At 34.5% G+C, this 15,778-nt stretch overlaps 1 protein-coding gene across 1 annotated transcript; it reads left to right on the top strand.

Annotated features, from left to right (window-relative positions):
* The first annotated feature begins 40 nt into the window (after positions 1 to 40).
* On the top strand, positions 41 to 6,691 carry IFT57 (intraflagellar transport 57). Its single transcript, XM_088241964.1, has 7 exons — positions 41 to 274; positions 656 to 858; positions 2,581 to 2,853; positions 3,883 to 4,008; positions 4,970 to 5,148; positions 6,144 to 6,234; positions 6,354 to 6,691. The coding sequence occupies exons 1-7, from the start codon at positions 186 to 188 to the stop codon at positions 6,509 to 6,511; spliced, it is 1,119 nt and encodes a 372-aa protein (XP_088098090.1). The 5' UTR covers positions 41 to 185; the 3' UTR covers positions 6,512 to 6,691.
* The last annotated feature ends 9,087 nt before the right edge of the window (positions 6,692 to 15,778 follow it).

Below are 15,778 nucleotides of genomic sequence, written 5' to 3'. Positions count from 1 at the left end.
TAATATTAAACGATAACACATGAAAATATGATAAGTTCTTACCTACAAATATTTTTTTTTTTATCAATCTGTCGTCATGACGATGTAATACAAAACAATATTGGTATGAAAATTATTTTTGGAGCACGAAAGCGTTAAAAGTTTGTTTTTTTATTGTGATTGACATTAAGTAAATCAAAATCAAAATGATTGATTTTGTATTAATGGATAGATTGAAAATTTTAAATTTCGATGAGGAGTTTCGGCGAGATATAAAAATGCGTCCAATGAGCAGGTATTTCAATGTGTACTTTAAGTTTTTAATAAATAAAAAAATATCCCTATTTTGTAAAAGTAGGTAGAGGAAATGTGGATGTTTAAACATGGGCAGACTGGTTAATGTTACAAAGTGTATAATGTGGTCACTTAAACCTGTCAATGACAGGTCACAAGGCCTGCAAATGCCAGACTTCTATGTTCCCTTTTCAAAAATGTTTTCCCTCTCGGTTGAAATACATTTAGATCTTAATAACTCCCTAAAGAGTGAAATCCAGCCTGTTAACAAACATTTTGATACACTCAAAACATTGTTGATTGAGAATGCTTGTATTTATTTATTTTACAATATTTCTTAATCTGTCAATGGGATTATGTTTGATTTTGGTATCTTATTTAGGTACTATTTTCTTGTGGAGAGTAACCCTTCCGAGCAGTTCCACGTCTTTACGTCTCTAGCCGCGTGGTTAGCCAATAAATGTGGCTCTGCTGTGCAGCCGCCCTTGGAGGATGACGACCCCAACTCCACAGTGGCCGGAATACTAGAGGCCACCAGGCAACTCGGCATAGCAGTGGACTTCTCACCCAATAAGCTGAAGCAAGGTATTCCAATCAATCTTGAATTCAATAGCCACATAAATCACATTACTTCTAAAAGTATGAAAACTTTGGGTTTCATTCTTAGAACCATAAAAGATTTTGAATCAGTTAAAATAATGAAACCCTTGCATATATCCTTGGTTAGAAGCCAATAAGAGTACAACTCTACTATATGGTCCCCTTTTTACAAAATTCATGTAAATAATGTTGAAAGAGTCCAAGGAAAATTTTTAAGATTCATTAATTTCAAAATGCATATTCCTATAGAACAAATCAACTACACGTCTTTGTTAAACTTTTTGAATTTACCTACTCTGAAGGATCGCAGGAAATCAACTGACCTAATATTTTTATATAAAATCATTAATTCTAAATTCATTATATAAATAAAACACGAGTGATACTTTAATCCACAAATTTGGAATATCCAGTGACCGGTTTCATCGCTTTCGCGACATCTTCGAGACTGGTATCTTTATTAAAAAGTTAAATGTATTTATACAGAACAGAGTTAAGGATACATAATTCAAAGTTATATGTAAGTAAATTAAATAAAATTATTTTTATCTTAAGGATCATTATCAACAAATTTTCTATGGGTTAACTAATGAATTGATATAATGCTATTTTAATGAGTTTAAGTATTTTATTTTATTTTTTTGGTGTCTCATCCTTCTTGAGTGTGGTTTTGTAAATAATGATTTCTAAAAAACAAAGGGTAAAAAGTCATTAGTAAAATTATATTACAATGGGTAAAGTAATGAAGAATGCACATGTGTTATCTGTTCATTAAGTAATTCTACGTCGGGTTTATTTTTTAATCTATTAATTTCGAGTATTTCTAATTTGTCAAGTTTATAGCCTTTGGGTGCAATATGAATTATTTTTACATTATTTTTTAATTCGAAGGAATGTTTGTTTTCTATTAAATGATTGGCAAAATTTGAATAATCTTTATTATTAGACCATGATTGTATGTGCTCTTCTATGCGTGTTTTAAAGGCTCTACCCGTTTGGCCTACGTAGCATGTATTTTTACAGTCGTAACAATTAAGAAGGTAAGTTCCTGAGTTGGAAAACTTATCTTTTTTGTCTTTAGTATTTACCAACAAATTAGCTAAGGAATTATTATTGTAAAAGGCTGCAGTGCATTTATTTTTATTTTTTATTTGTCCAATTTTATCACTAGTTTTTCCAATATACGAAAGTTTTGCCCTCCGCTTTCGGTCTTTATTATTATTGTTGTTTGGTGTCAAACTTTGGGTTAATTTATTGTTAACGAGACGCTTTTGTTTCTTTCTTATTAGGTTATTAAAGTTAAGACATTTTTAACTCGAGTCTCTGTAAATTCAAATCATCTCTTTATAAATATTTTGTGATGTTTTATAGTAACGATTAACAAATTATTTGCAAAAGCTACTTGATATAGTGTTTATTCATTATATATTTTTTATATCTTTTGTATGCTGACATACATACATGTCTGTGTATATTTTTCTTGTTATTTTTCTTTTTATACCCATGTTTTAATATTGTTTTAAATTTTTTTGTATATCTAACTAACTCATTATATTGTTATATTTTATATTGTAAAAGGCACTTGTGCCGTATAATAAATAAACAAAAATAAATAAATCTGTTTATGTATACATAATTCTATCTCTGTTAAGATATTAAAATGATTTAAAATCAGTTAAAGTACCTGTTGGGTTTTAATTTTTCTAGGTTTTGGGGAGCATGTCATATATTTGCTCGAAAAATTATCAGAGAAGGCCGTTCTGATTGCAAAAAATGACTGGAAACCATTGGAAATAAAGCTCGATAGATCTTCCGAGGACGCCGGCAGCGGAGACGAGGAAGTCCGCGATGAGAAGGAGGACGGAGACGACTTGGAAGAACTTCAGGAGCTTCCGGAAGAGGTGGAATATTCCAGCGGGTCTGACGGGGAAGAAGTCAACATGAATGCGGAAGTCGCCAACAGTGGAACAGAGATATATGGTGAGATTGATGTCATTTATTTCCATTTCTTATTTTGCATCATAATTGTCCTTTCCACACCCATTGGTGCATAGGGCAGTGTATTGTGTAAGGTAAGGTGATCAGTCTCACGGTCCAGGTGCCAGTCAAGGAACAATGAAATATTGCTAAACGTTATTGAATATTTATATATAAACATTTACCGACTTTTCTATGACTACCAGTATCGAGACGTACCCGTTTCTTTGTCAGAACATGCTATTACAAGAAAATGCTCTTCTTGTCCTTCAGTTTACGTTGGAAGAATATCAAGAAATTTTGATATTCGCTTTAAAGAACATATGAGGTGTCTTCACAATAACAACTTCTCCGAATTCGCAAATCACCCAATCAATTTTAATCACGACTTTGATAAAGATACAGGAGTCAAAATCTTACATTAAAATAATAAAAGGTTAAAAGTAAATAATATGGAAATATTTCACATTAAGAGAGCTTTTAAAAATAATATTACTTTGATTAACAAACAACCTTTAACAATATAGCCTATTATACAATGTTCCATTGTAATGGTCACCATGTACCTATTAAACTCACGCCCATCCCTTCATCCCCTCCCTCTTTTTTAACTATTTCTCTCACAACATAAAATATTTTCCAGTGCATGTTTGTCCTAGTCAGCGCATGTGCTTATTAGAATGCAAGTCGTGTTGGTTTTATATTTTTGTGCAACAACTATAGTGAAGGTGTATTGTGGGTTTTGCATGTTGTTTTAATTTGAGTTTTGACGAAACCGGTAGACATAGAAAAGTCGGTGAGTGGTTATATACAAAAATTTAAAAACATTTATTAAAATTGATATATTGCAGTTTTTGATATTACAGGTTGTTTGCAACCTTTAAAAGCATTATTTTTATGTCAGCCATGCCAGGAGTCGAGCTGTAATCGGATATAGAAATATGAATGATTTTATTATTGCCACAATGTCGTGCGAGATCAGATTTGGTCCGGCTTGCTTCTTTGGCTGATTGATGTTTGTTTTCTGAATAGGAGCAAGTAATTTGGCCGAGTGGAGGAGTGAAGTGGAGAGGGCGGCTCCATCCCTACGGATTCGTATAGTTCCTTCAGCGAGAGACTGGAGAACACATACACAGCAGCTTGTTACTCACAGGAAAGGTCAGCAAAAAAAAACATTCGTACTTTTGTGAATTTATTTTTTACTTCTAAACTTATTGCAACAGAGAGGGAACACATTTTGAGCTTGAGAAAAACCAGTAATATTATTGTAACTTGGCTGAATGTAAAGTCAGTAATATTATTGTAACTTGGTTAGATGTAAAGCCAGTAATATTATTGTAACTCGGTTTGAGAAAAACCAATAATATTATTGTAACTTGGCTTGAGAAAAGCCAGTAATATTTGTAACTTGGTTGGAAGTAAAGCCCGAAATATTTTTGTAACTTGGCCCAAGAAAAACCACTAATATTATTGTTACTTGGTTGGAAGTAAGGCCAGTAATATTATTGTAACAAGGTTGGAAGAAAAGCTAGTAATATTTTTGACTTTAAAAAAACCAGTAATATTATTGTAATTAACAAATTACAACAAAGATGGAGAACATTTAAGAGAAGGGAATATTAAATCTAGGCATTTACAGGGAGTATGACCTGTCTTTGGCTGGTTTGAGTGACTACTTTACACACCGTGTAACATTCACCATTCTGCCCATGTTTAAACTTCCACATTTGCTCAACTCTTCCATCTGTTGACTTTTGTGAAGTAAAAGTGTCGAAACCTTTATCGTGTGGGTGAGATTCATCCGGCTGAACCAATTCATCTACTAGGCATCGCCTGAAAACAATTGTTCAATTTTTGTACTTCTTCTTAAACCAGTTAATTTAATCAGCAACGTTTTGAGCATGTCCAAATGTATGTAGACAGGTTGGATTTCCTCCCTAGGTAATTATTTAGTTCTAAATTTGTTGCAACAGAGTGGACATTTTTAGTCCATTTAAAGTCATAAGCCCTGTAAAGGCCTAGACTTCCATATTCTCTTCTCAAAAAGCTTATTCGGCGCTGGTCCCCATTTTTAATAATAATAATAGGAATAAGCAGTTATTTGTGTTTTGTATTTCAGAGCTGGGACAATTGTCTACAGCGGTGGGAGAGTCACTTCAGCGCACCGTGGGCAGGGCAAATACAGCCATGGAGGCTGTGAGATCTCGCCAAGGTCTGCTGCAAGAGAGGACATTAGGTTCCTTGGAGAGGCTGGCCAAACTTCGGTCCCATACTTCCACTGCCATAGAGAGTTACAAGGTAAATTATTTGAAAATGCTACTAGTTGGCAACAAGCTTACGTTAATCCTTTACGGGCCACGGTGGGTTTACGAGCTATCTTTATTGCTTTGAGCTTAAACTCGATGATGAGACAACCCAAGATGTTCTTCGTTTGTTGATGAATTGTCTCTTCAACTTAGAATGAATGCAGTGTCAGGCGTGATGCGAAAACCTGAATGAGGTCTTGGGCAGTATTAGACCCTTGATAAGGACCTATCATGAGAGCAATATCATATGCAGTACAGGTCAATTATTACAAATAGGTTACTTTTAAATCAGCATTTTTAACTATTGAACTGTCAGTAGGGTCGCAATGAGTCATATCTTGCGGGAGGGTGTGATTCTTTAAAACACCACTGACTAGTGCAACTTGTCAGCGGCCACGTTGCAAACCCTGGGCAATGGGATCAGACTCATAACGGTGTGATCACAGCAGATAACGAGAAGATGAAAGGTGAGTTTCTGGCGCCTTCAAATCAGAACCAACCAGCTAAGGCAAGGTAACCCCGACAGAAAAATCCACCAGAGAAGGCAACGAAAACCCACTCTGGTCATCCTTTTCTAGGAATCACTGTGGCGAGTACATCAAATAATTTACCATTTCCCTTTGATGGGACAATAACAACACAGACGGACAAGACAGCCAACTGTATCGCCTTCGCTTAATGACAGTTGTCATAGGAGTTTTCTGCATCCGTTTTCTACTTCTTCATTCCTTAGTAAAGTTAACTTAGTTAAAGTCAAGCAAAGCTAGGCCAAAATACATTGATGGAAACACTAGGGTCCTTATCTCTCTAGAGCCCCCCATGTGAAAGCTATAAATACGGCCATGTCTACTTTAGTAAATGTAAGCGTTTTAAGCCATAATAAATCCTGAACTCATTTGTACAATAGTTCCAAAGAAGTTCCAACAAACTCAAAAGTTTAGAAGTAAGAATACAAAATAATGAGTGTGTAATGATTTGGTTTGGCAGGCAGCCAGCGTTGGAGTGACTCAGAGGCAGGAGATTCTGAGTGAACTGACAGAGAGAGTTGAAGCCGTCAAGCAGAAGACAGAAATGAAAGGTTTGTCAAGATATTTATCTTACTTGGTCTTCTTCTTCATCTGATATCCCGTTTGTCCGAGATGCGGTTTCTCCCTTATCGCTCCCGGTCATTCCTTTAATAAATTTGAGGATTTGTAGGTTCCGCAATGAATGACCAGTCCCCCGTTGTGAATATCAAGAGGGCTGTCTCTTCCCTGAAGAAGGAAATACAAGAGATGGATCTGCAGCTCGCCGTGCTAATGTGGAGTGTTCTAGATTACCAGACCAGGAACAAACGGAACGCTCTATCCGCGTAATAATTTGACAAGTTGCTGGACAAATCCCGGCAGACAAATAGAACCAGAATCTTGGACAAGTGGGAATATATATTTTAATGTATTAATAAATTTCATCAACAAATAAGTTGTAATCGAACAACCAATTTAATGTTCCAATCATGGAATGTATAAATAAATAAAGATATTGTTATAAACAAATTGCATAAATCATTTAATTGTTTTTTTGGAATTATTTTTATTGATAATACAGTAGCAGCTATGAAGCTGATGCGTGTATATCAAGTTTACTTGGTTATTAAACATTATACATTGCTGTGTGCATCTAGTTAACATTCACTGAACTAGCACCGATCACTCTCTCCGGAAGGCCATTCCATTTCTCCACGACTCGGTTTGTCGGGAAGTTCTTCCCGGGGTTGGATGAGAAGGAGGTAGTGTTGAGTTTCAATGAATGACCTCTAAGATGGCGGTTTTTATTCTAGTGGAATGTATCAAAAATTACATCATTAATAAATGGTTTGATTGGGACATATAAATATCAATGAATGAAATAATGAGTTAACATCCATGTTAGTCAAAAAGTTATTTTATTGAAGAAAAATTGGAATCACATATTTGCAGAAATTTACAATACAATACATAAATAATTATTACAAATAGTTAGAAAAATGTGTAAAAGATATGTACAAATGTTTTCATGAATGAAGCTTACAAAATAGAATGTGAAGGAAGGGGTTTCCGCTTAACTCTAGAATGATCAAAATTGGATCGAAAGATTCACAACACTTTTTCACATGAAGAAATTGATAGCTTTAATAGTATTATAATAATGCTTTGATTGTGGCTAATTGACAGCTTAGAAATCAACACCAATCAAATTATGGTCACCCAGTTCTGTTTGAATTTCTTGCCGTCACGGCGCTGCGATCGCAGTTTCCCGCATGTTTGGTACTTACCCTGACCTATTGAGAAGGTTTAAAGCCATGATGGATTGGCAGACTGTTGTATATGCTTCGTGGTGCTTGTTTGAAATGCCAAATAAAATTGAAAATCCCAGTGCTTGTGAGATAAGGTCTGTAATTCCCGAGTATGCTCGGGCGACTATTATGATAGCCGTTATACACGATTATAGCCGTGTCAGATGGAGACTATCCTGACCAGAGGATGCCGTCGCTAAGAACGCAACTGTCGATTTAAATTCAACTATGCCGTGTTGTGTCGTTTGTAAGTGTCAAAATACTGCTGGGATTTAAAGGAAATACGGAAGGATCACATTTCATGCATAAGAAGCGAATTCACAAATCACATTATTTAAATATTCGATTATTTTACCATGTGTGAGATTGTTAAATAAAATTAGGTGGACATTTTGTTAGTATTGCCAGGGTAGTAGTTTTTTTTTTTTTCTTGGTACAATATCAAACAGTATTAATCTACTCAATTACTAAATGATTGTTCAAGGAATTTTTAACATTTGCCTCCTAAAAATATCTGTTTTTTTTTAGTCCAGTCAGTAAAATATTTTTTGTGATAAAATATAACATAAAATAACACAAAATTATCTTATATTTTTGAATATTGTTCACGGCTTGGCAACATTACGCAGCCACTTCACGCATGCGCGCAGGGGAATGTCGGTAGAGGAGGGACTTTTGGACACAGTACGATGTATACAAACTTGGTTCTACGCGCCTTGTGGTATATTATAATTCTATGCTCTGTGAGGTGTCAGATCAGTCAGTAGTTTGTTCTCAGTAGAACATGTGATAAGTAATTTAATGGTAAGGTGATGGGGGGGACCGTTAAATAAAGGTCGTGGTAATTTGCACGATGACGAACGAAGTGAGCGTCCATCTTTGACAAACCAGTTCACCATTCATTCACACATTCTTATTTTTAGAGGCGGGGGTCAGTGCTATGCAAGCTCCTGACGTCACTGCGACCTGTGAAGATCTATTGTGACGGGTCTCCGTGAATAGTTCTCACCCTCCAAGCCCAGGTTTATTAAAGAGCCTGGCTACTGTGTGGAAGGCGAGAGTTTACATTTTGTCAAATCTCCCCATCCAAGCCCAGATCCGTAAAGTATCGGACGGTTAAGTAGGAGGCGAGCTCTTTAACATCCTCAGGTTTAACCAGTGGTCCCCCGAGGATGAGGCTGCTTTTATAATGTAAAGCATCACATTCACATAGAATGTATATAAGTGTTTCCTCATCTGCACGGCAGAACCTACATCTAGAAGTTTGAGAAAGGTTCATTCTAGTTCTGTGTTTGTTCAATCTGCAGTGCCTTGGGCGGGCTCTAGTGATAACCCTCACTTGATTTCAGCTGAGCTGTATTAGGTCGAAGGCAAACCTTTAGGAGTACCCTTTTATTAGTTCCTTTGCATGGTGCTGACCAAGTACTTTTTGCCAGAGCATAACGCTCTGCTCCCTGGCCCATGACCTAAGCTCGTTAGGAGGAACACATTTAGGCAACCCACAGTAGGACTCGAGGCCTATTGAGGCTGTCTCAGCTCCCAGCCTTGCCAATTCATCAGCTGCCTCGTTACTGTCAATGTTGGAGTGTCCAGGTGCCCAAATTAATGTCACACTGTTACACTCACAGACACAATTCACACATAGAATTGTATTTGTCGTCTGCCTCGCCGCAGAAAGAACAGACATACAGAATGTTTTTTTTATCCACAGCAATTAGTTCAGGTGTTAACCACAATCAAAAACATATTTTCTACTGTCAACAGCTTACAATTATATAATTTTGAATGTATAAAATGTTCCTTATAATTACTTAATAATTTTAAATTAATGATCGAAAGCTCACTGTATGGATATGTTTGATTTACAATGGTATTATTTATACTACAATAAAGAATTGCTTTAGTTTTATCACTAATTTGACATTGTAATTGAGGATATAAAAAGCAAACTGAGATATCTCCATTAAAGGAGTTACCGAGACATTTGTGAAAAACTTTGGAAATTAATTTATTTATTGACGGACTTATGCAATCCATTCCAACAATGGTAAATACAATTTCTTATAATAAATACAGGTACTAATCAAATAAAATTAAAGCTAGGACAAAAATAAATTAATTACTACCTCAAGACAAGATCCGGTCTATCTTAGTGATTTTTTTAATCTATAAAGACTTACACCAAAAAAGTCCAGATCTTGTCTCGAGTTTACAATACGACACAATCGGGACATTGGTGCATGCAGGCCATAGTTTGTGCTGTGTTGATCAAGGAACAGCACATTATTTTACAACCGGCGGTTCGGAACATTGAATGCCACTTGTTCCAGTAACGATGGTACAGCAATTAAGCCATTCAGTAAATTAAACATAAATATGGAGTCAATGTTATTTCTACGTGTTTGTATACTTGATATTTTTAACCTTGATTCCATTTCTCCGTAAGTGTAGTCTCCCCTCTCGAGGCCAATCATCTACGCTACTTTTCTTAGCAAACGATGGCGTACCAATTCGATGTAATTTATCCGGCCTACATAGAAGGGAGACCAGATCACGGAGGCATATTCTAAAAGAGGACAAACAAGTGAGCAATATAGTGTTTTAACTGTGAACATATTTGTAAAGTCACTAGATGTCCCGCTAACAAAACCTGAGATTGTTAGATTTGTAATAATGCTTCACTAACTCAATGGAGAATGCTAAGTTTGCGGTGTCTAGGAGTATAATTGGGATCTGTTTTTGCAAGATTTAGAGATGGTTTTGTATTACGCTATTATTTAGGTAGGTAGATTTATATGTATAGTTTATTTTGGCATCAATAACTAATTTTCTGTTTTTGGTGGAGATTTCTAAGTTTGCTTGTAATACCTTCAATTGCTTTAACAACCTCTTTTTAACATACACATCATGCAATGTTTATATATAAATCATTCAATGTTTACATACACATTATGCAAGGTGTACATACAAATAATGCATAATGTGTACATACTTGATGTGTATGTAAACATTGCAAGATGTGTACAGAGACATCATGCAACAATTCAATTCTTGGGTAGTGAGGAAGCCAGGTCCACCGCCGCATCCTCAAGACGCTCGTTATAGGAGGCTGCTGCGTCCGTTCTCGGACATCAATGTTAGTTATAAAACCGAACCACCTTATACCTAATATTCTTCTCAAGCACTTACTTTCAAAACTCGGAAGTTTGGTGTTTTGAGCTTCGGTAAGGTGCCAAGATTCACACCCATATAGGAGTACTGGCATTGTACAGGAGTTGAATAATTGGCATTTCGTTACGACGGAGTATAGACTAGAGTTCCAGACAACTCGCATTATATTAAAAGTTGCTCGAGCAATTCCTTGCTGGGTTGCGAGCTCTTTGTGCTGTGCTTCCATCCTCAGTTATGTGAACTCCCAAGTATTTAAAGCTGTCAAATTTGTCGATCCTCTGTCCATTATTATGGAGAGGCTGATCAGGATTAAGACAGGATTTGTTGCAAATAATCTGAGTCTTTTTTGTATTAATATTTCATTCTAATCAAGCTGTATTTCAAGGACTATGATCACTGATCATATACCGATCAAATCGATTTCATCGGTTTTTTTATGCAAACATGAAACATCCGAAAATTGATATAAAACCGAAAAAACAAGCTATTATAGTGTATTTATTCACTAAAAAATAAGACATTTATACTTTTTTTCATGAACAACAAATTAATTATTTTTTTATTCGATCGATTTACATTGATCATTTTATGGTTTATTTTAGTTTTTTTAGTTTTATAGCTGATTTTATATAATTATGTTGATTTATATGTCAAGCATTGTATTAAAAAAATAATTGACATGCCAGATACAAATGATTTTTCGTGTGTCAATATAAATCACTCCTTAGACGTCACTACAAAGTTATGTCGTCACTTTTGTTGACAACTAATGATTAAGTTATATTTTAAGAGCTGGCTGTTTTCTGCAAAATGTACATCTTGGGTGTGTCAGACTTTAAAAATCATTAAAAGTTTTAATAATTAAAAATATTTATTGTATTATGAAAAAACTAATGTATGCATTATTTATCATTTATCAAAGTAAAAATCATTATATCTGTTTTAAAGATTTGATTATTCACTCTTTTCACAAAAGTGCTATTATCTCAGTTTTACTTTTCTATGGCTGGCTGCTTTCTGCATAAAGACGTTCAATTGTATTACGGTCTAGCTAATATATACATTAGTTTTACATACACTCATTATCACAGAAAAGATCACTTTTAATACTAGGAAAGAAGAAGTAATTATATTTAACTATGAAAACACTGTGTACCTTCTTAAAAAGAGGATCTCAACCAGATATTTTTTTTCTAATTCAATTATTGATTAAAATAGTGCATACCTGTTAAAATATATATATTTTTAATATTTTTATACTCAATATATCTTTAAATGTTAATTTACGCCATTAACTCTTAAAATATTGGTAAATTAAACCTTGGTGATGTAACATCATGTTACCACAAGCAAAAGACAAAGTATTCCAAAGTATGAACATGGAAAAAAACATTGAAACATACTGTTTAATAAACTATCTATTAAAACAATTAGTAACGAGAAAATGTTCAAAAAGGCTATAAAAAAATGGACAGTGGAGCTAGGTAGAAGTAAAATGGATTGTCTCATTCGCACAAACCAATATTGAATCAACTTCCCCACAAATGAATAGTTAATGTTATGTTTTTGTTGTCAACTCGGGTTGTGGTCCTGTGGCTAGTGTCTCGGACTCACGGACCAAAGGTCTGTAGTTCGAATCCCACTCTACCCCAACTTGATGCCATTTTCTAGTAGTGAGTTATTTACAACTCGTTGAAAATAGCCCTCAAAATTAAATATTTGGGTAAATCATAAGAACGCAAATATTTCTTTTTTAAAAATATATTTAAAAAAAGTATGTTGTTAAGCATCTTCGGCACGGTAACCCCAGTGAAGTCACATGGTTTATAATGGAAATAAAAATGAATGAATAAATAAATAAATAATTTCATTTCCAAATTTATAAAAATATTCATATAATTTAGCCCTGTCACAGCAAAATAAATTAAAAATACGCGTGCGCGCCACAAAGCAGCGTCTCCGTCTTTCCTTGTTATGAGTTCTATCTTCATGTTCTCTCTTATACAGATGTGTTTCTGAATTAGCGGACATTCATTCTTCGCGTAGCAAGGAGAAATATTTTTTGTATTAAAATCTAGCATAGTTATACAAATTTTACTTTCCAAATCCGGTGTGAAAATGTCTGTTCAAACAGAATCATCAAAGATTGCAAAAAATACGACTTCATAATTTAAAAAAATAAGAGAGATTTGAAGGTATTAGTAGCAAACTTAAAAATCTCCATTGAAAAGTGAGATTTGTAATTATGCTTCACCAATTCAATGGAGAATGCTAAGTTTGCGGTGTCAAGTATAATTGAAATCTGTTTTTGCAAGATTTAGAGACGGTTTTGAATTACGCTATTATTTAGGTAGGTAAGTTTTTTATGTATGGTTATTTTGGAATCAATTTATTAAGTTTGATTCTAATACCCTCATGTATCAATTCTTGTATCGTATGTAGACTAGTGTGACATCACAGCCACACAAGAGATAAGGGGAGTATATACAGAGACGGCTCTCGACTTTCGCACGTTCCACTTTTGCACAATTTGCTATTTCGTACATTAAAAAAATAGGTTTTTTACAGATTTTTTACCCATTATGTGAAAATTGATCACTTCTATGCAGTTGCTCTCGCAGTCAAACTGTGATAGCTACATTTAAGCCATAATTATATTAGGAAAACAATTAATCCGGCCATCAAAGAAACTGTCAGGGAGGTGTGCCTCTTAGACTAATAACCTAATAAAGGAAGGTCACCGAAAAGATACGTGTCACTTGATCTGTATCTTCAAAGTGACCAAATCTTTTACGTAGTCCAATTGAACGAATGTATCTTTTGCTCATTTGGCTCATTAAGGTCATCGTATCTCCGCATTTTTCGCATCTTCGTATCATTTGTATCATCATATCTTTCGTACCATTTTCTTCTTTGTTTCTTTTGGGTAGAGACCCATTTAACCCATAAAGAGTTCATTTAGTTCTTTTGTTCACTTGCACTCATATAAGCTAGATTTCTGCATGTCTTGCAGCTACAAAACGAATGAGTATTTGAAATTTTAGCAATAGTGCTTGAAATAATTTTATATATTTTTCAATTATTAAAAAAAAGTCAAAGTAAATTATTTTTGAATTAAGCAAACAATACATGGTAATAAAGTGTTTTGTTAAAAAGTCCAAAGACGTGCTACGAAAATCCCCAAATTACACTAGAGGATGCTTTACTACGGTAGATGAAAAGCACTAGGACTTACATCATTGGAAGAACGACGGAAGAGAGAGGAGTTGATAGAAACTAATAAGATACTCAATAATTACTATGACTGCCCCCTGCATGAGATGTATCATTCAAATCCCAACGGGTCATAACTGGAAGCTCTATCGTCTCCAATTCCACCTCAATCCTAAGATAAACTTCCTTTCCAGCAGGGTAGTTTCAGACTGGAATAAATTTCCTAGCCTCGTTGTCAATTCCATTTCAGTCGACCAGTTCAAAAACCGTTTGGATGCTTTTTGAACGAAGAAGAACTTGGATAAAAAACAGTACAAGAGATAAAGGCGCATCAGCAAGGCCTGCCTATAACGAATAATATTATTAACTTATGTTAAGGCCCAATAATATACCTGTGTCTTGATCTAAAACGGCCAATGTCGTAAATAGCAAAATTAATAGAAGAGTCATTTTTTAAATTTTATAATATAAGAAATCAAACACTGATTTGAGTCTACTGAACACTATATTTTATTTTTACAAATATAAAAATAAAAATTTCGTGACAATCGTTTCGCCTCGTTAGGGCATTTCAAACGAATGTGATTGAATGCCCTTATATAGTTATATAATTTAAGGTACTTAAATTCAAGGTACAGTGTTTGATTTTTTATATTATAAGTTAAATATGGAGTTCTACAAAATAAACACCAAATCAATCGACGAGTAATTTTTTAGTAATTTTGTGGCGTTAGTTAAGGAAACATAAATAAAACAAAAGCAATTCTTTGGATGAATTTAAATCATAAGTAAAATTGATAAAAATTATATATAAAAACAAATAACACAGGAAAACTTAAAATTAAGTCAATTGAATAAAATAATACAATAATTCATTTAAAATCTCCTAAAATAATGTCGAATTCATATCAATATTTATAAAACATTTCAATTTACAATCTTAAATGATATTTTAAAATGCCCCCATGTCTTCGATATGTGCACATGTGCATACAACGTCCATAGATTGATGACACACGCGCCAAATTATTCGACTTTCTGTTTCGGCCTGGTACAAACGGCTGGTTTAAGTGGCTTATTATTTGGCTTGCTAATTAATAATGATTGTAGCTCTTTTACTTCACAAAAATCAGTAGTTGGAAGCATTGAAATATGGATATTCAAACATAGGAAGAGTGGGAATGTTACATAGTGTGTTAAGTGGACACTTTGACCTGTCAATGGCAGATCATAAGCCCTGTAAATGCCTAGACTTCCATATGCCCTTCTCAATTGAGTTTTCCCTCTATCTTGCAATGAATTTTGTCATTTTTCTTCGTAGCGTCAAGTCTGATCATGAATTGCCGTGACCATTGTGTCAGATAGAAAATAAACGCGAGGAAGGTAATTACCCACGAATTGAAATGCCATCTATTATGCGCTTATGTCGTTGCGTTGGCAACGTTAACTGCATTTGGATAACTTAAATTCTGTACTAACGTTTTATGTAAGCGTATATTTCTTAAATATTACAAAAAATATATACATTAAAGCACTATTTGAGTTCGAATATTTTTACAGAAGAATACTGGATTTTATCTCTGGGAGTGCGGGCTGATTGACATCTTTGAGAAAGGAACGTTGAATGAGTTTTTGATGTTCAAACATTACAATTTGTTTAAACTAATCAGTTAACAGTGTCTGATAGCACAAATGTCGAGATCCGTGAACTGTGTAAGGCTGAGACTTGCATCAACGACAGAATCAAGAAAGGGGTGCTGCGTTGGTTTGGACATGTAGAGCGAATGGACAGCGAGAGAACGGCTAAAAGGATCTACGATGCGAATGTTGATGGATGCAGAAAACAAGGAAGACCGAGAGAGACATGGCACGATCAAGTTCATCAAATACTTGAAGATGAACATGTCAAGAGTAGGGATAATCT

This window comes from Micrasema longulum, unplaced genomic scaffold (genome assembly GCF_059751315.1).
Source record: "Micrasema longulum isolate JH-2025_06_02 unplaced genomic scaffold, ASM5975131v1 h1tg003209l, whole genome shotgun sequence".
Lineage (NCBI taxonomy): Eukaryota > Metazoa > Arthropoda > Insecta > Trichoptera > Brachycentridae > Micrasema > Micrasema longulum.
Note: the sequence above shows the minus strand (reverse complement) of the source record. Positions and strands in the feature narration are given on the sequence as shown.